This window comes from Oncorhynchus mykiss, chromosome 3 (genome assembly GCF_013265735.2).
Source record: "Oncorhynchus mykiss isolate Arlee chromosome 3, USDA_OmykA_1.1, whole genome shotgun sequence".
Classification (NCBI taxonomy): domain Eukaryota; kingdom Metazoa; phylum Chordata; class Actinopteri; order Salmoniformes; family Salmonidae; genus Oncorhynchus; species Oncorhynchus mykiss.
Window position 1 is genome coordinate 84041464 of NC_048567.1, and position 19325 is coordinate 84060788.

At 44.2% G+C, this 19325-nt stretch overlaps 1 protein-coding gene across 3 annotated transcripts in view; it reads left to right on the forward strand.

The window, feature by feature from the left end:
- LOC110504992 (uncharacterized protein KIAA2012) overlaps positions 1 to 19325 on the forward strand; it is a 49001-nt gene that overhangs the window by 23882 nt on the left and 5794 nt on the right. The window contains exons 15-24 of one of the 3 annotated variants that reach the window (XM_036975359.1): positions 2420 to 2571; positions 5919 to 5997; positions 6091 to 6358; positions 6784 to 6952; positions 11287 to 11407; positions 11694 to 11985; positions 12548 to 12728; positions 13076 to 13281; positions 17174 to 17346; positions 17971 to 18190. In XM_036975359.1, coding sequence (XP_036831254.1) covers positions 2420 to 2571; positions 5919 to 5997; positions 6091 to 6358; positions 6784 to 6952; positions 11287 to 11407; positions 11694 to 11985; positions 12548 to 12728; positions 13076 to 13281; positions 17174 to 17346; positions 17971 to 18190 — 1861 coding nt within the window. The remainder of the gene's footprint in view (positions 1 to 2419; positions 2572 to 5918; positions 5998 to 6090; positions 6359 to 6783; positions 6953 to 11286; positions 11408 to 11693; positions 11986 to 12547; positions 12729 to 13075; positions 13282 to 17173; positions 17347 to 17970; positions 18191 to 19325) is intronic. The other 2 variants (XM_036975361.1, XM_036975360.1) reach the window with 2 other exon arrangements.

Consider the following 19325-nt stretch of genomic DNA (forward strand, 5'->3'; position numbering starts at 1 on the left):
TGACTCTGTCCTTAGTGTAGTGGGTTGAATGACTCTGCCCTTAGTGTAGTGGGTTGAATGACTCTGCCCTTAGTGTAGTGGGTTGAATGACTCTGCCCTTAGTGTAGTGGGTTGCATGACTCTGCCCTTAGTGTAGTGGGTTGAATGACTCTGACCTTAGTGTAGTGGGTTGAATGACTCTGCCCTTAGTGTAGTGGGTTGAATGACTCTGTCCTTAGTAGAATGACTCTGCCCTTAGTGTAGTGGGTTGAATGACTCTGCCCTTAGTAGAATGACTCTGCCCTCAGTAGAATGACTCTGCCCTTAGTAGAATGACTCTGCCCTTAGTGTAGTGGGTTGAATGACTCTGTCCTTAGTAGAATGACTCTGCCTTTAGTGTAGTGGGTTGAATGACTCTGCCCTTAGTGTAGTGGGTTGAATGACTCTGCCCTTAGTGTAGTGGGTTGAATGACTCTGCCTGTAGTGTAGTGGGTTGAATGACTCTGCCCTTAGTGTAGTGGGTTGAATGACTCTGCCCTTAGTGTAGTGGGTTGAATGACTCTGCCCTTAGTGTAGTGGGTTGAATGACTCTGCCCTTAGTGTAGTGGGTTGAATGACTCTGCCCTTAGTGTAGTGGGTTGAATGACTCTGTCCTTAGTAGAATGACTCTGCCCTTAGTGTAGTGGGTTGAATGACTCTGCCCTTAGTGTAGTGGGTTGAATGACTCTGACCTTGGTGTAGTGGGTTGAATGACTCTGCCTTTAGTGTAGTGGGTTGAATGACTCTGCCCTTAGTGTAGTGGGTTGAATGACTCTGACCTTGGTGTAGTGGGTTGCATGACTCTGCCTTTAGTGTAGTGGGTTGAAGGACTCTGCCCTTAGTGTAGTGGGTTGAATGACTCTGCCCTTAGTGTAGTGGGTTGAATGACTCTGCCCTTAGTGTAGTGGGTTGAATGACTCTGCCCTTAGTGTAGTGGGTTGAAGGACTCTGCCCTTAGTGTAGTGGGTTGAGTGACTCTGCCCTTAGTGTAGTGGGTTGAATGACTCTGCCTTTAGTGTAGTGGGTTGAATGACTCTGTCCTTAGTGTAGTGGGTTGAATGACTCTGCCCTTAGTGTAGTGGGTTGAATGACTCTGTCCTTAGTAGAATGACTCTGCCCTTAGTGTAGTGGGTTGAATGACTCTGCCCTTAGTGTAGTGGGTTGAATGACTCTGACCTTGGTGTAGTGGGTTGAATGACTCTGCCTTTAGTGTAGTGGGTTGAATGACTCTGCCCTTAGTGTAGTGGGTTGAATGACTCTGACCTTGGTGTAGTGGGTTGCATGACTCTGCCCTTAGTGTAGTGGGTTGAAGGACTCTGCCCTTAGTGTAGTGGGTTGAATGACTCTGCCCTTAGTGTAGTGGGTTGAATGACTCTGACCTTAGTGTAGTGGGTTGAATGACTCTGCCTTTAGTGTAGTGGGTTGAAGGACTCTGCCCTTAGTGTAGTGGGTTGAATGACTCTGCCCTTAGTGTAGTGGGTTGAATGACTCTGCCCTTAGTGTAGTGGGTTGAATGACTCTGCCCTTAGTGTAGTGGGTTGAAGGACTCTGCCCTTAGTGTAGTGGGTTGAATGACTCTGCCCTTAGTGTAGTGGGTTGAATGACTCTGCCCTTAGTGTAGTGGGATGAAGGACTCTGCCCTTAGTGTAGTGGGTTGAATGACTCTGCCCTTAGTGTAGTGGGTTGAATGACTCTGCCCTTAGTGTAGTGGGTTGAATGACTCTGCCCTTAGTGTAGTGGGTTGAATGACTCTGCCCTTAGTGTAGTGGGTTGAGTGACTCTGTCCTTAGTGTAGTGGGTTGATGGTTTGACTGTCTCTAGGTGTTGTTGTGGTGTGTTATTGGTCTGCTCTGTGGGTCAGGGGTCAAGGGTTAGGAATCAGTTAGGGTCAAGGGTTAGGAATCAGTTAGGGTCACAGGGAGGTCAAGGAGGTGAGTGGGCCAGAGTGTCATGGGATATATATTTCAAGAGGAATTATCTCTCCCAATCACGATACACCGTTTAGGAGAAGCCAGCTGATGGTTTTGTTTTTGGCCGGTGCTGACAAGAATAACCCAAACTAACCCCTTCGGCGCCTGGTACACTCACCGAGATAACAAGGAGATGTAGGAGTTTAACTAGAACCTGTTGAGACATACTCAAGAGGAAACACGTATGTCTCAGAGAGACATATGACTGGGAGTTCTTTATGAACAGATTTAAAGACAGATTACACTATTCTCTCTCTACATGGAAGTGGTAGTTATAGTTTGAAATTGACATACCCAGCCATCATCATATCTCAATATGCAGGTGATGGCAGGGTATGTAGTGGGTGTTTTGATTAGGTTTCATGACGTACCCACAGCTTATATAAAAGTGGATCAATTATATATCTGATGGCTTTTCCTTCTTGTTCCAGGGGAAGCCAGTAATCCCGAAGGACCCCCAACCAACATGGAACAATGTGAATTATTCCAAACGGTAGGATCTGATGGACAAACTGTCCTGTCTGGTGGCCAGAGACACAGACAGGGACCTGAATCTTCCAGGAACAGAACTACAGGGAAACAGGTGAGCAACATCTGGCACTACATTTATTGTACTACACTTCTTAGTCTGATCCAATGTTTTCAATTTGCTGTTTTTGATTTTGTTATACTCTTGTGAATTCTATGGTTTTTACTTGATTACTTGTATTTTCATGTTGTCTGTCTAATGTTTTTGTAATGACTTGGTGCTGTCCATCTTGGTCAGGGCGCTCTTGAAAAAGAGATTTAAAATCTCAATGAGCCCTTCCTGGTTAAGTAAAGGTTTAATAAATTAATAAAATAAATAATACACTGAGTCTGATCTAATACACTTAGTCTGGTCTAATACACTGATCTAATACACTTAGTCTGATATAATACACTTAGTTTGATCTAATACACTGATCTAATACACTTAGTCTGATCTAATACACTGATCTAATACACTTAGTCTGGTCTAATACACAGATCTAATACACTTAGTCTGATCTAATACACTGATCTAATACACTTAGTCTGGTCTAATACACAGATCTAATACACTTAGTCTGATATAATACACTGATCTAATACACTTAGTCTGATCTAATACACTGATCTAATACACTTAGTCTGGTCTAATACACATATCTAATACACTTAGTCTGATATAATACACAGATCTAATACACTTAGTCTGATATAATACACAGATCTAATACACTTATTCTGATATAATACACAGATCTAATACACTTAGTCTGATATAATACACTGGTCTAATACACTTAGTCTGATCTAATACACTGATCTAATACACTTAGTCTGATATAATACACAGATCTAATACACTTAGTCTGATATAATACACAGATCTAATACACTTAGTCTGATATAATACACTTAGTCTGATCTAATACACTGGTCTGATCTAATACACTGATCTAATACACTTAGTCTGGTCTAATACACTGATCTAATACACGTAGTCTGATATAATACACTGATCTAATACACTTAGTCTGATGTAATACACTGATCTAATACACTTAGTCTGATCTAATACACTGATCTAATACACTTAGTCTGATCTAATACACTTAGTCTGATCTATTACACTGATCTAATACACTTAGTCTGATCTATTACACTGATCTAATACACTTAGTCTGGTCTAATACACTTAGTCTGATCTAATACACTGATCTAATACACTTAGTCTGATCTAATACACTTAGTCTGATCTATTACACTGATCTAATACACTTAGTCTGATCTATTACACTGATCTAATACACTTAGTCTGGTCTAATACACTGATCTAATACACTTAGTCTGATATAATACACTGGTCTAATACACTTAGTCTGGTCTAATACACTGATCTAATACACTTAGTCTGATATAATACACTGATCTAATACACTTAGTCTGGTCTAATACACTGATCTAATACACTTAGTCTGATATAATACACTGATCTAATACACTTAGTCTGATCTATTACACTGGTCTAATACACTTAGTCAGATATAATACAGTGATCTAATTCACTTAGTCTGATATAATACACTGATCTAATACACTTAGTCTGATCTATTACACTGGTCTAATACACTTAGTCAGATATAATACAGTGATCTAATTCACTTAGTCTTATATACTACACTGATCTAATGCACTTAGTCTGATCTAATACACTTAGTCTGATATAATACACTGATCTAATGCACTTAGTCTGATATAATACACTGATCTAATACACTTAGTTTGATCTAATACACTGATCTAATATACTTAGTCTGATATAATACTTTGATCTAATACACTTAGTCTGGTCTAATACACTGATCTAATATACTTAGTCTGATCTAATACACTTAGTCTGGTCTAATACACTGGTCTAATACACTTAGTCTGGCCTAATGCACTTAGTCTGATCTAATACACTTAGTCTGATCTAATACACTGGTCTAATGCACTTAGTCTGATCTGATACACTGGTCTAATGCACTTAGTCTGATCTGATACACTGGTCTAATGCACTTAGTCTGGTCTAATACACTTAGTCTGGTCTAATACACTTAGTCTGGTCTAATACACTGATCTAATACACTTAGTCTGATATAATACACTGGTCTAATACACTTAGTCTGATCTAATACACTGATCTAATACACTTAGTCTGATCTAATACACTTAGTCTGATCTGATACACTGGTCTAATACACTTAGTCTGGTCTAATACACTTAGTCTGGTCTAATACACTGATCTAATACACTTAGTCTGATCTAATACACTTAGTCTGATCTGATACACTGGTCTAATACACTTAGTCTGGTCTAATACACTTAGTCTGGTCTAATACACTGATCTAATACACTTAGTCTGATATAATACACTGGTCTAATACACTTAGTCTGATCTAATACACTTAGTCTGGTCTAATACACTGGTCTAATACACTTAGTCTGATCTAATGCACTTAGTCTGGTCTAATACACTGGTCTAATACACTTAGTCTGGTCTAATACACTTAGTCTGGTCTAATACACTGATCTAATACACTTAGTCTGATATAATGCACTTAGTCTGGTCTAATACACTGGTCTAATACACTGGTCTAATACACTTAGTCTGGTCTAATACACTGGTCTAATACACTTAGTCTGATATAATACACTGGTCTAATACACTTAGTCTGATCTAATACACTGATCTAATACACTTAGTCTGATCTAATACACTTAGTCTGATCTGATACACTGGTCTAATACACTTAGTCTGGTCTAATACACTTAGTCTGGTCTAATACACTGATCTAATACACTTAGTCTGATCTAATACACTTAGTCTGATCTGATACACTGGTCTAATACACTTAGTCTGGTCTAATACACTTAGTCTGGTCTAATACACTGATCTAATACACTTAGTCTGATATAATACACTGGTCTAATACACTTAGTCTGATCTAATACACTTAGTCTGGTCTAATACACTGGTCTAATACACTTAGTCTGATCTAATGCACTTAGTCTGGTCTAATACACTGGTCTAATACACTTAGTCTGGTCTAATACACTTAGTCTGGTCTAATACACTGATCTAATACACTTAGTCTGATATAATGCACTTAGTCTGGTCTAATACACTGGTCTAATACACTGGTCTAATACACTTAGTCTGGTCTAATACACTGGTCTAATACACTTAGTCTGGTCTAATACACTGATCTAATACACTTAGTCTGGTCTAATACACTGGTCTAATACACTTAGTCTGGTCTAATACACTGGTCTAATACACTTAGTCTGGTCTAATGCACTTAGTCTGATCTGATAAATGAGTCTGATCTTATGGCTGATGTTGTCTCGTCTGACCCTGTGGTGTGTCCCTCCCCTGGCCAGCTGCACCCAGACACTCAGAGACCTGGAGGAAGCGATAAAGACATGGCTGCTGTCAGCTACAACCTCCGCAGCAGGACAGGTAAAGAAACCCCCAGCAGCTGTTAGCCTTCTGCTAGGTCAGTATCTGGATCTGCAAGGACCTCAACTATACACACTCTGCTTGTTGCACCAGTGGAGATACCAAGACAGGAGGAAGGGAAGGAGGTGAGGAGGGAGGAAGATGAGGAGACGTCTACAACAAGGAAGAGGAGCCAGGATCGGGTTCAGCCAGGTCCACAGAGGAGTGGGGTATCCTCCTTACCTACCACAGAAGAAGAAGAGACCAAAAACATCAACCCCCACAAACCTTCACAGCCCATCCCCACAGGCCACTCTACAGAATGGGCCTTCTCTCAGAACAGAAATCCCAAACACTCAGAGGGACCCCTTACACCCAGTGGGTGAGTGAAAGAGACTGTATCCCACATAGCATCCTACGCCCTACATAGTGTACTGCTGTTGACCCATTTGGGACTCAGACAGACCTTAATCGGGTCCTGTCCATTCTATCTCAGATCTACTATCTGGGCTGCAGGTTGACAGGGTCCTGCGTAGCAGTTATAGGTCATAGGTCACAGTGTAAAGCTCCACAGAGTTCTAGTCCTCATTCATATCCTGTCTAATTGCTGTTTGCATTCCTTCTCCTTCTCTCTCCCTCCCTCCCTCAGCCCCTCTCCCCTGTCCACCCCATCTCTCCCTCCCTCTGTCTCTCTTTCTCTCTCCCTCCCTCTGTCTCTCCCTCCTCTCCCCTCTCATCAGTGCCTGCCTCGAGTATCTCCATCTTTATCGATCATTACCTTGTATCCTGCTTCTTCTCTCCTTTTAGCAGGAAAGGAGGCCATTCTAAGAAAACAAACGTGACAGTAGATGAGCAGAATCCACAGCAGGCAGAGGGACAGACACAGGAAACAGGGGAACATGCCAGCAGAGAGAAGCTGGAGGACACATTGAATAAAGAGGTGGGATCCCAGGACTCTCCTACTGTACAGAAAATGGTATGTCAAGGTGTTCAAATCTAATTTCATTGGTCACATACACGTAAATAATAATTTGTTCTTAACTGACTTGCCTAGTTAAGTAAAGGTTCAATAAATAAATATACTTGGTTAGAAGATTATATACAAGTGAAATGCTTGTGCTTCTAGTTCCGATAATAATATCTATATCTATATAATAATATCTAACAAGTAATATCTAACAATTACACAACAACTGCCTTATACACACAAATCTAAGTGAAGGATTGGAATAAGAATATATAAATATAAATATATGGATGAGCGATGTCAGAGCGGCATAGATCAAGATACAGTAGGATAGTATAGAATACAGTATACACATATGAGATGAGTAATGTATAGTCTAAGATACAGTAGAATAGTATAGAATACAGTATATACATATGAGATGAGTAATGTATAGACCAAGATACAGTAGAATAGTATAGAATACAGTATATACATATGAGATGAGTAATGTATAGACTAAGATACAGTAGGATAGTATAGAATACAGTATATACATATGAGATGAGTAATGCAAGATATGTAAACATTATTAAAGTGACTAGTGATCCATTCATTAAAGTGCCCAGTGATTTCAGGTCTGTATGTTGGCAGCAGCCTCTCAATGTTAGTGGTGGCTGTTTAACAGTCTGATGGCCTTGAGATATAAGCTGTTTTTCAGTCTCTCGGTCCCAGCTTTGATGCACCTGTACTGACCTCGCCTTCTGGATGATAGCAGGGTGAACAGGCAGTGGCTCCGGTGGTTGTTGTCCTTGATGATCTTTTTGGCCTTCCTGTGACATCGGGTGGTGTAGGTGTCCTGGAGTGCAGGTAGACTGCCCTCTGTGATGTGTAGTGCAGACCTCACTACTCTCTGGAGAGCCTTGCGGTTGTGGGCGGTGCAGTTGCCGTACCAGTCGGTGATACAGCCTGACAGGATGCTCTCAATTGTGCACTTGTAAAAGTTTGTGAGAGTTTTAGGTGACAAGTCAAATTTCTTCAGCCTCCTGAGGTTGAAGAGGCGCTGTCGTCGTTGTTGGTAATCAAACCTACCACTGTAGTGTCGTTTGCAAACTTGATGATTGAGTTGGAGGCGTGCATGGCCACGCAGTCGAGTACAGGAGAAGGCTGAGAACGCACGCTTGTGGGGCCCCAGTGTTGTCCCAAGTGACACCCCATTCCCTACATAGTGCACTTCTATTGACCAGAGCCCAATGGGCCCAAGTGCACTATATAGAGTGCCCTTAATGTTTCCAACACATAGTACTGTAGTTTAATAACCCCCCCCCCCCCCGGCCTGTATCCAACACATAATACTGTAGTTTAACAACCCCCCCCTGTATCCAACACATAATACTGTAGTTTAATATCCCCCCCTGTATCCAACACATAATACTGTAGTTTAATAACCCCCCCCCCCTGTATCAACACATAATACTGTAGTTTAATACCCCCCCCCTGTATCCAACACATAATACTGTAGTTTAATACCCCCCCCCTGTATCCAACACATAATACAGTAGTTTAATACCCCCCCCCCCGTATCAACACATACTACTGTAGTTTAATATCCCCCCCTGTATCCAACACATAATACAGTAGTTTAATACCCCCCCCCCCGTATCAACACATACTACTGTAGTTTAATATCCCCCCCTGTATCCAACACACAATACTGTAGTTTAATAACCCCCCTGTATCAACAGATACTACAGTAGTTTAATAACCCCCCTGTATCCAACACATAATACTGTAGTTTAATATCCCCACCCCTGTATCCAACACATAATACTGTAGTTTATTAAAAACCAGAGGTGCAGCTTCATTGCTGTCATTCCTGTTTTCCAGAAAAAGAGAAAAGTGAATGAAGTTTGTAGTTTAATATCCCCCCCCCTGTATCAACACATAATACTGTAGTTTAATATCCCCCCCCTGTATCAACACATAATACTGTAGTTTAATAACCCCCCTGTATCCAACACATAATACTGTAGTTTAATATCCCCCCCCCCCCCGTATCAACAGATAATACTGTAGTTTAATAACCCCCCTGTATCCAACACATAATACTGTAGTTTAATAACCCCCCTGTATCCAACACATAGTACTGTAGTTTAAACCCCCCCCCCCCGTATCCAACACACAATACTGTAGTTTAATATCCCCCCTGTATCAACACATAATACTGTAGATTAATAACCCCCCCGGCCTGTATCCAACACATAATACTGTAGTTTAATAACCCCCCCCCCGGCATGTATCCAACACATAGTACTGTAATTTAATAACCCCCCCTGTATCCAACACATAATACTGTAGATTAATAACCCCCCCGGCCTGTATCCAACACATAATACTGTAGTTTAATACCCCCCCCTGTATCCAACACATAGTACTGTAGTTTATTAACCCCCCCCCCGGCATGTATCCAACACATAATACTGTAGTTTAATAACCCCCCCCCTGTATCCAACACATAATACTGTAGTTTAATAACCCCCCCCCCCTGTATCCAACACATAGTACTGTAGTTTAATAACCCCCCTGTATCAACACATACTACAGTAGTTTAATAAACACCCCCCCCCCCCCCCGTATCCAACACATAGTACTGTAGTTTAATAACCCCCCCTGTATCCAACACATAGTACTGTAGTTTATTAACCCCCCCCCCGGCATGTATCCAACACATAATACTGTAGTTTAATAACCCCCCCCCCTGTATCCAACACATAATACTGTAGTTTAATAACCCCCCCCCCCCTGTATCAACACATAATACTGTAGTTTAATAACCCCCCCCCCCCTGTATCCAACACATAATACTGTAGTTTAATAACCCCCCCCCCCCTGTATCCAACACATAATACTGTAGTTTAATAACCCCCCCCCCCCTGTATCCAACACATAATACTGTAGTTTAATAACCCCCCCCCCCTGTATCCAACACATAGTACTGTAGTTTAATAACCCCCCTGTATCAACACATACTACAGTAGTTTAATAAACACCCCCCCCCCCCCCCCGTATCCAACACATAGTACTGTAGTTTAATAACCCCCCTCCCCCTGTATCCAACACATAATACTGTAGTTTAATAAACACCCCCCTGTATCAACACATAGTACTGTAGTTTAATAACCCCCCTCCCCCCGTATCCAACACACAACACTGTAGTTTAATAACCCCCCCCCTGTATCAACACATAATACTGTAGTTTAATATCCCCCCTGTATCAACACATAGTACTGTAGTTTAATAACCCCCCCCCCCTGTATCCAACACATAATACTGTTGTTTAATAACCCCCCCTATATCCAACACATAATACTGTAGTTTAATAACCCCCCTGTATCCAACACATAGTACTGTAGTTTAAACGCCCCCCCCCCCGTATCCAACACACAATACTGTAGTTTAATATCCCCCCTGTATCAACACATAATGCTGTAGTTTAACAACCCCTCCCCCCTCCCCCTGTATCAACACATAATACTGTAGATGAATACCCCCCCTGTATCCAACACATAATACTGTAGTTTAATACCACCCCTGTATCGAACACATAATACTGTAGTTTAATATCCCCCCCCCTGTATCAACACATAATACTGTAGTTTAATAACCCTCCTGTATCCAACACATAATACTGTAGTTTAATACCACCCCTGTATCGAACACATAATACAGTAGTTTAATACCCCCCCCCCCGTATCAACACATAATACTGTAGTTTAATAACCCTCCTGTATCCAACACATAATACTGTAGTTTAATAACCCCCCTGTATCAACACATAATACTGTAGTTTAAACCCCCCCCCCCCCCGTATCCAACACATAATACTGTAGTTTAATATCCCCCCCCCTGTATCAACACATAATACTGTAGTTTAATAACCCTCCTGTATCCAACACACAATACTGTAGTTTAAACCCCCCCTGTATCCAACACATAATACTGTAGTTTAATAACCCTCCTGTATCCAACACATAATACTGTAGTTTAATAACCCCCCTGTATCAACACATAATACTGTAGTTTAAACCCCCCCCCCCCCGTATCCAACACATAATACTGTAGTTTAATATCCCCCCCCCCTGTATCAACACATAATACTGTAGTTTAATAACCCTCCTGTATCCAACACACAATACTGTAGTTTAAACCCCCCCTGTATCCAACACATAATACTGTAGTTTAATAACCCCCCTGTATCAACACATACTACAGTAGTTTAATACCCCCCCTGTATCCAACACATAATACTGTAGTTTATTAAAAACCAGAGGTGCAGCTTCATTGCTGTCATTCCTGTTTTCCAGAAAAAGAGAAAAGTGAATGAAGGGCAGGAGCAGAACAAGGAAGTCCTCTCCAAGGAGGCGGGGAAGGTCTTGAGGAAGAAGAAAAAGGACCGGGTCAAAGATCAAGCTGAGTTTGTTGTCGGTGAGTATCTGTCTCTGTCAGGATGACCTGTTGAATGGAGCTGATATCTGATATGAATTACATCCCAAATTGCACCCTATTCCCTATAGGTCCTGGTCTAGTGTAGTGCACTATATAGGGAATAGGGTGCCTTAGGGCCTTGGTCTAAAGTAGTGCACTATATAGGGAATAGGGTGCCTTAGGGCCTTGGTCTAAAGTAGTGCACTAGATAGGGATTAGGGAGCCATTTGGGATGCACCCATGGTGTTTGAGACCCATCTCCACTGATTCCCTCCCTATCTTATAGGAAAACCTAAAGGCCACGTGGACGTGGAGAGGACGAAGAAGACCAAAGAGACTAAAGGCCACGTGGACGTGGAGAGGACGAAGAAGACCAAAGAGACTAAAGGCCACGTGGACGTGGAGAGGACGAAGAAGACCAAAGAGACTAAAGGCTCATCTGAGACGTCTCCATCTGCTCTGAGTCCTGATGGATATGTGAAGGACACCGAAGACGATAGTGCTGCACTAAACACACATGAAGAGGAACATAGTGACCTCCTCCAATCCCCGAGATCCCATCACAGCTCTGTAAACAGGTGGGTTGGTTTTATCCAATCACAGCACTGTAAACAGGTGGGTTGGTTTTATCCAATCACAGCACTGTAAACAGGTGGGTTGGTTTTATCCAATCACAGCACTGTAAACAGGTGGGTTGGTTTTATCCAATCACAGCACTGTAAGCAGGTGGGTTGGTTTTATCCAATCACAGCTCTGTAAGCAGGTGGGTTGGTTTTATCCAATCACAGCTCTGTAAGCAGGTGGGTTGGTTTTATCCAATCACAGCTCTGTAAGCAGGTGGGTTGGTTTTATCCAATCACAGCACTGTAAGCAGGTGGGTTGGTTTTATCCAATCACAGCTCTGTAAGCAGGTGGGTTGGTTTTATCCAATCACAGCTCTGTAAGCAGGTGGGTTGGTTTTATCCAATCACAGCACTGTAAACAGGTGGGTTGGTTTCATCCCATCACAGCTCTATAAACAGGTGGGTTGGTTTTATCCAATCACAGCTCTGTAAACAGATGGGTTGGTTTTATCCCATCATAGCTCTGTAAACACTTCCACTGTCTTCCAAGAGTTGCTGAATTCCCTTTTGTCTTCAGGAGCTCCTCATCCAATGGGCAGTCAGGTCAGAGTTCACACAGATCTTACTCCTGTGAGGACGAGGTTTTACCGTGCGGACAACGACGGTCCTCTCATGACCAACTGTCATCCTGCTCGGTTGTCATGACAGCAGAAACACAACCGTTAAATCTGGTCATATCTGACGCCAGCATCAGTACTGTGAGTATGGAGGACATAGTCTGCATGGGAAATGGCCCCTTATTCACTATATAGTGCACTACTATTGACTAGGGCCCCTAGAGTAAAATGATTCTAGTCAGAAGTAGTGCACTATGTAGGGAATATGACATCACTTCGGACAAACACATTCTCAGCATTGTTTTTACCCAATGTTATTTTGATATAGTAGTGACCTCAGTACAACAACTAGCAACTTCGTACAGAGGTTCAGACCTCTGGGCGTAACGGTTAAGTTGTTGGACTGATGGGTGCAGGGACCCGGGTTTGAGTCCTGGTCGGTGCTACCCTTGAATTCACTACATTATACATGATCTGTGGGTAATAAGGACAAGAACAGAGGAGAGGCAGCAGCCCATATGGAGCAACAGAAGAATGTGTTGGCTGAGAAGGCAGAGCGTCGCCGACTAGAGGTGGAGAGGAAGAGGAAGGAGAGAGAGGAGGAGAGGAGGAGGCAGCAGGAGCGGGAGGAAAGAGAGGAGTGCATGAGGCTGGAGCTGGAAGAGGAGCAGAATCAGAGAGCCGAGGAACTCAGGTAGACTGTCTATTCTAACTCCCTGATATGGGCTGGGATGGGGCCTCAGCACCGCCTTCTAGTGGATATGATATGAATTACCTCTGAAATATGTGATGGGGCTCAGCACCGCCCTCTAGTGGATATGATAAGAATTTCTCAGAACTTTTCCTGGTCACCTGGTCTAGGACCCAGGGCTTTTCCTGGTCACTTGGTCTAGGACCCAGGGCTTTTCCTAGTCACTTGGTCTAGGACCCAGAGCTTTTCCTAGTCACTTGGTCTAGGACCCAGAGCTTTTCCTGGTCACTTGGTCTAGGACCCAGGGCTTTTCCTGGTCACTTGGTCTAGGACCCAGGGCTTTTCCTAGTCACTTGGTCTAGGACCCAGGGCTTTTCCTGGTCACTTGGTCTAGGACCCAGAGCTTTTCCTAGTCACTTGGTCTAGGACCCAGAGCTTTTCCTGGTCACTTGGTCTAGGACCCAGGGCTTTTCCTGGTCACTTGGTCTAGGACCCAGGGCTTTTCCTAGTCACTTGGTCTAGGACCCAGGGCTTTTCCTGGTCACTTGGTCTAGGACCCAGGGCTTTTCCTAGTCACTTGGTCTAGGACCCAGGGCTTTTCCTGGTCACCTGGTCGAGGAAAACTTCTGGCACTATTAATGAGACACAGAGAAAGAGAATGTAATCAAGGCTGTTCCTACCAATCTTTTTGTAAAAGTGACAACCTAGGCGGCAGGCAAAGGCCCGGCGGCAGGATTAACTTGGCAAGGGGTCATTAGAAATGACTACGGGGGGTACAACTATAATCGCTTGCTGATAATACAGGATGGATGAAAGTACAATTACATACAATGTGTTTGCAGCACGGCTGTCTTGCCACAAGAATACAGGCTACTGCACCGCTTTACAAACATGGACAATTCATAACCGTCTCGAGAAATTGCAAGTTAGGCTGCCTGTTCGTACCCAGATTCAAAAGATTTGCAGCCTTCTTGACGCTGTGTTGAACCTCCTCAGCAGTCTCTCGTTCCTCACGGAACTTGCTTGTAAGATCCCTCTCCAAATGCCAGTTGAATCAGCTTTCCTCCTGTGCTCCGTCTACGCTCACTGAACACATATTTTCAATGTTGAAAAATAGTTCTTGCAAGTTGCCTTGGATGCTCCAAAATGTTAATCCCAGCTTCAATACCATCATCACAGTAGGCTTAGCTGTTAGAGGCCTGGAGTATTTATCCAAAATGTTAATCCCAGCTTCAAATCAAATCAAATCAAATTGTATTTGTCACATACACATGGTTAGCAGATGTTAATGCGAGTGTAGCGAAATGCTTGTGCTTCTAGTTCCGACAATGCAGTAATAACCAACAAGTAATCTAGCTAACAATTCCAAAAGTACTACCTTATAGACAGACACAGTGTAAGGGGATAAAGAATATGTACATAAAGATATATGAATGAGTGATGGTACAGAGCGGCATAGGCAAGATACAGTAGATGGTATTGAGTGCAGTATATACATATGAGATGAGTATGTAAACAAAGTGGCATAGTTAAAGTGGCTAGTGATACATGTATTACATAAAGATACAGTAGATGATATAGAGTACAGTATATACGTATGCATATGAGATGAATAATGTAGGGTAAGTAACATTATATAAGGTAGCATTGTTTAAAGTGGCTAGTGATATATTTTACATAATTTCCCATCAATTCCCATTATTAAAGTGGCTGGAGTTGAGTCAGTGTGTTGGCAGCAGCCACTCAATGTTAGTGGTGGCTGTTTAACAGTCTGATGGCCTTGAGATAGAAGCGGTTTTTCAGTCTCTCGGTCCCTGCTTTGATGCACCTGTACTGACCTCACCTTCTGGATGATAGCGGGGTGAACAGGCAGTGGCTCGGGTGGTTGATGTCCTTGATGATCTTTTTGGCCTTCCTGTGACATCGGGTGGTGTAGGTGTCCTGGAGGGCAGGTAGTTTGCCCCCGGTGATGCGTTGTGCAGACCTCACTACCCTCTGGAGAGCCTTACGGTTGTGGGCGGAGCAGTTGCCATACCAGGCGGTGATACAGCCCGACAGGATGCTCTCGATTGTGCATCTGTAGAAGTTTGTGAGTGTTTTTGGTGACAAGCCGAATTTCTTCAGCCTCCTGAGGTTGAAGAGGCGCTGCTGCGCCTTCTTCACGACGCTGTCTGTGTGGGTGGACCAATTCAGTTTGTCTGTGATGTGTACGCCGAGGAACTTAAAACTTGCTACCCTCTCCACTACTGTTCCATCGATGTGGATAGGGGGGTGCTCCCTCTGCTGTTTCCTGAAGTCCACAATCATCTCCTTAGTTTTGTTGACGTTGAGTGTGAGGTTATTTTCCTGACACCACACTCCGAGGGCCCTCACCTCCTCCCTGAGGGCTCAGAACGCACCCTTGTGGGGCCCCAGTGTTGAGGATCAGCGGTGTGGAAATGTTGTTGCCTACCCTCACCACCTGGGGCGGCCCGTCAGGAAGTCCAGTACCCAGTTGCACAGGGCGGGGTCGAGACCCAGGGTCTCGAGCTTGATGACGAGCTTGGAGGGCACTATGGTGTTAAATGCCGAGCTGTAGTCGATGAACAGCATTCTCACATAGGCATTCCTCTTGTCCAGATGGGTTAGGGCAGTGTGCAGTGTGGTTGAGATTGCATCGTCTGTGGACCTATTTGGGCGGTAAGCGAATTGAAGTGGGTCTAGGGTGTCAGGTAGGGTGGAGGTGATATGGTCCTTGACTAGTCTCTCAAAGCACTTCATGATGACGGAAGTGAGTGCTACGGGGCGGTAGTCGTTTAGCTCAGTTACCTTAGCTTTCTTGGGAACAGGAACAATGGGGGCCCTCTTGAAGCATGTGGGAACAACAGACTGGGATAGGGATTGATTGAATATGTCCGTAAACACACCAGCCAGCTGGTCTGCTTATGCTCTGAGGGCGTCGGCTCAATGCCATCATCACAGTAGGCTTAGCTGTTAGAGGCCTGGAGTATTTATCCCAAATGCTCTGCATAACTTTAGTCCAATTTTCTTCTCCAGATCGGGCCATTTCAGTCTGTAGAAACTGGCGTGCGACAGTAAACTCAGCTTCCACAAAGTCTCCTGAGGTTAAGTCCAGCAGTGGTTTCACCTTTTCCATAAAGGTTTCCTTGTCTGGGTGCAAGGCACACAGGGCCTCAACAAGTTGGCTGTTTGGTTGGTTAAATCGTGCTGACCTTTCTCCCAGTACAGCATCCAGAGTGCTGAAAAACTGTTTCTTCCCACTAGGTGATTAGCGTCGGCTCGACGGCCTTGGACTAGGTGATTAGTGTCGGCTCGACGGCCTTGGACTAGGTGATTAGTGTCGGCTCAGCGGCCTTGGACTAGGTGATTAGTGTCGGCTCAGCGGCCTTGGACTAGGTGATTAGTGTCGGCTCGACGGCCTTGGACTAGGTGATTAGTGTCTGCTCAGCGGCCTTGGACTAGGTGATTAGCGTCGGCTCAGCCGAAAATTAACCCACTTTTTGTTTTCAACTGGTAAATTGTGTATGACGTACATATGATGCATGCAAGGGAGTTTCATGAATGAAGCATACACAACAAATTGGCATGACAGAGGGGGCCTATTGTGGGACAGAATAGGGATGCAAAACTGATGGAGGACACTATTCCAACTAAGGGTCCCTCCTCGTGGCGCCGGGCCTGGGCAGGTAGCCTAGCTGTTAAGAGCACTGGATCACTAACCGAAAGTTTGCTGATTTGAATCCCCGAGCCGACTTGTCGACAAATTTGTCAATGTGCCTTTGAGCAAGGCACTTGACTCTAGTTGCTCCTGTAAGGCGCTCTGGATAAGAGCGTCTGCTAAATTATTAAAATATAAATGTAATTTTTTTTTTATAGTAATGATCTCTTCCTGCAGGCTGAGGAGACTGGCTGAGGAGGAAGAGAGACAAAGGTTAGAGGAGAAGGAGACTGAGAGGAGAAGACGGGAGCAGGCGGAGAAAGAGAGGGAGTGGAGGAAGAAGGAGCAGAAGAGACGACAGTTGGAGATGATTCAGAAGATCAGACGGGAGGAGGAGGAACGCAGGGCAGGTGAATGACTCCACACACACCTGTCCCAGGTATAAGAGCGGTAGCTTAGGGCCCCCGGCTGCTAGGCTTTTCAACTTACTACTGATAGTAAGAACAGTAAAATACAACAGGTGCTGTAGCGAAATTTGGTTGTGCATCTGCAGTTTTTTTCTTGTTATGTCACTCACTGACACTCACTCAAATAGCCACGTCAGCTAACAATTTTTAGATTGGTAGTTAGTCTAGCCAGCTATCTAAACTTGTAATAATCATGGTCGAATACCGACCGGGCACGTGTCCAGGGGCACCAGGGGGCCCCCATTGATTTTCTTAGTCATTAACTCAGATATCACAGTAACACAGCATAAGTCTTGTAGAATTGCAGGTATGTGGCTGTAGACCTTCAAAGAAATGATCTCTGCCCCATGGCAAAATGAGTCGAGTTGCAGGAAATGAACATAAAAACTATCATTGTTCTCTCCGCCATCAAGAGTGGGGCCACTAAAACATTTTGCCACGAGGTACGGGGCCCCACAAACAAATCTCGCTTAGGGCCCCCAAAAGGCTAGGGCCAGCCCTGCAAACACACACATACACACACACAGACCTGAATATAACAAGTGTGTCCCCTCCACTCTACTACAGCTGAGTTGGAGCTGCAGCGACTAGAGGAGGCGATGAGTAAGGAAGAGGAGAGGAGGAGGCTGGCAGCGATGGAGGACCATGAGAAGAGGGAGTACCTGCAGAAACAGAAGGAGGAGGAAGAGGAGAGGAAGAAGGCAGTGGAGGAGAGAAAAAGCAGAGAGGAGGAGGCAGCGCAGTGGGCAAAAGAAGAGGCACGACTACAAGCTGAACTGTTTGCCAGGTATCTCAATCTCTTCATCGTTGCTGCCATGTCCAATCCTTTACAGCAGAAGGGACGTGTAGTGCCAGTAGTTCCCTGAAAACATGACCCATGAGCATCAACATGTGAAGTGCATAGGAGCATGTCAAATTGGGTGTCAAATGAAAGCTAACATTTTTGGGAAATGAAGGCATAGATACATTTTCCCCCATTTTCTATCTTCAAAATGGGCAGTTCCACTATACCAGACTTAAAATGTATGCCAAACAAAACTTAAAAGTTTAAGAAACCAACTCTATACACAAGGACTACTTTGAACAATTTACACAGAACATTTCACAAAAACGCATTTACTGAAAGAACTGTGCAGATGCAAACTTTGGTAAAAGAATTACAATATCATCTCCCTCAGTATTTTACATTATCCAGAAACTCTTAAATGTCTGCTTCGAACTAAGATTCAAAGATGTCTTCAGAAAGAAGTGGGTTTCATCTATGACATGATACCTTGGGTTTTAATTGTTTTATTGGGTTTTTTAAACTACAGTAGATGAAGTGGATTTACATCAGGACCAGGGTGGTAGGCCTGGCTAACAGGGTACAGGGTGGTAGGCCTGGCTAACAGGGTACAGGGTGGTAGGCCTGGCTAACAGGGTACAGGGTGGTAGGCCTGGCTAACAGGGTCCAGGGTGGTAGGCCTGGCTAACAGGGTCCAGGGTGGTAGGCCTGGCTAACAGGGTCCAGGGTGGTAGGCCTGGCTAACAGGGTCCAGGGTGGTAGGCCTAGCTAACAGGGTCCAGGGTGGTAGGCCTGGCTAACAGGGTACAGGGTGGTAGGCCTGGCTAACAGGGTCCAGGGTGGTAGGCCTGGCTAACAGGGTCCAGGGTGGTAGGCCTGGCTAACAAGGTCCAGGGTGGTAGGCCTGGCTAACAGGGTCCAGGGTGGTAGGCCTGGCTAACAGGGTCCAGGGTGGTAGGCCTGGCTAACAAGGTCCAGGGTGGTAGGCCTGGCTAACAGGGTCCAGGGTGGTAGGCCTGGCTAACAGGGTCCAGGGTGGTAGGCCTGGCTAACAGGGTCCAGGGTGGTAGGCCTGGCTAACAGGGTCCAGGGTGGTAGGCCTGGCTAACAAGGTCCAGGGTGGTAGGCCTGGCTAACA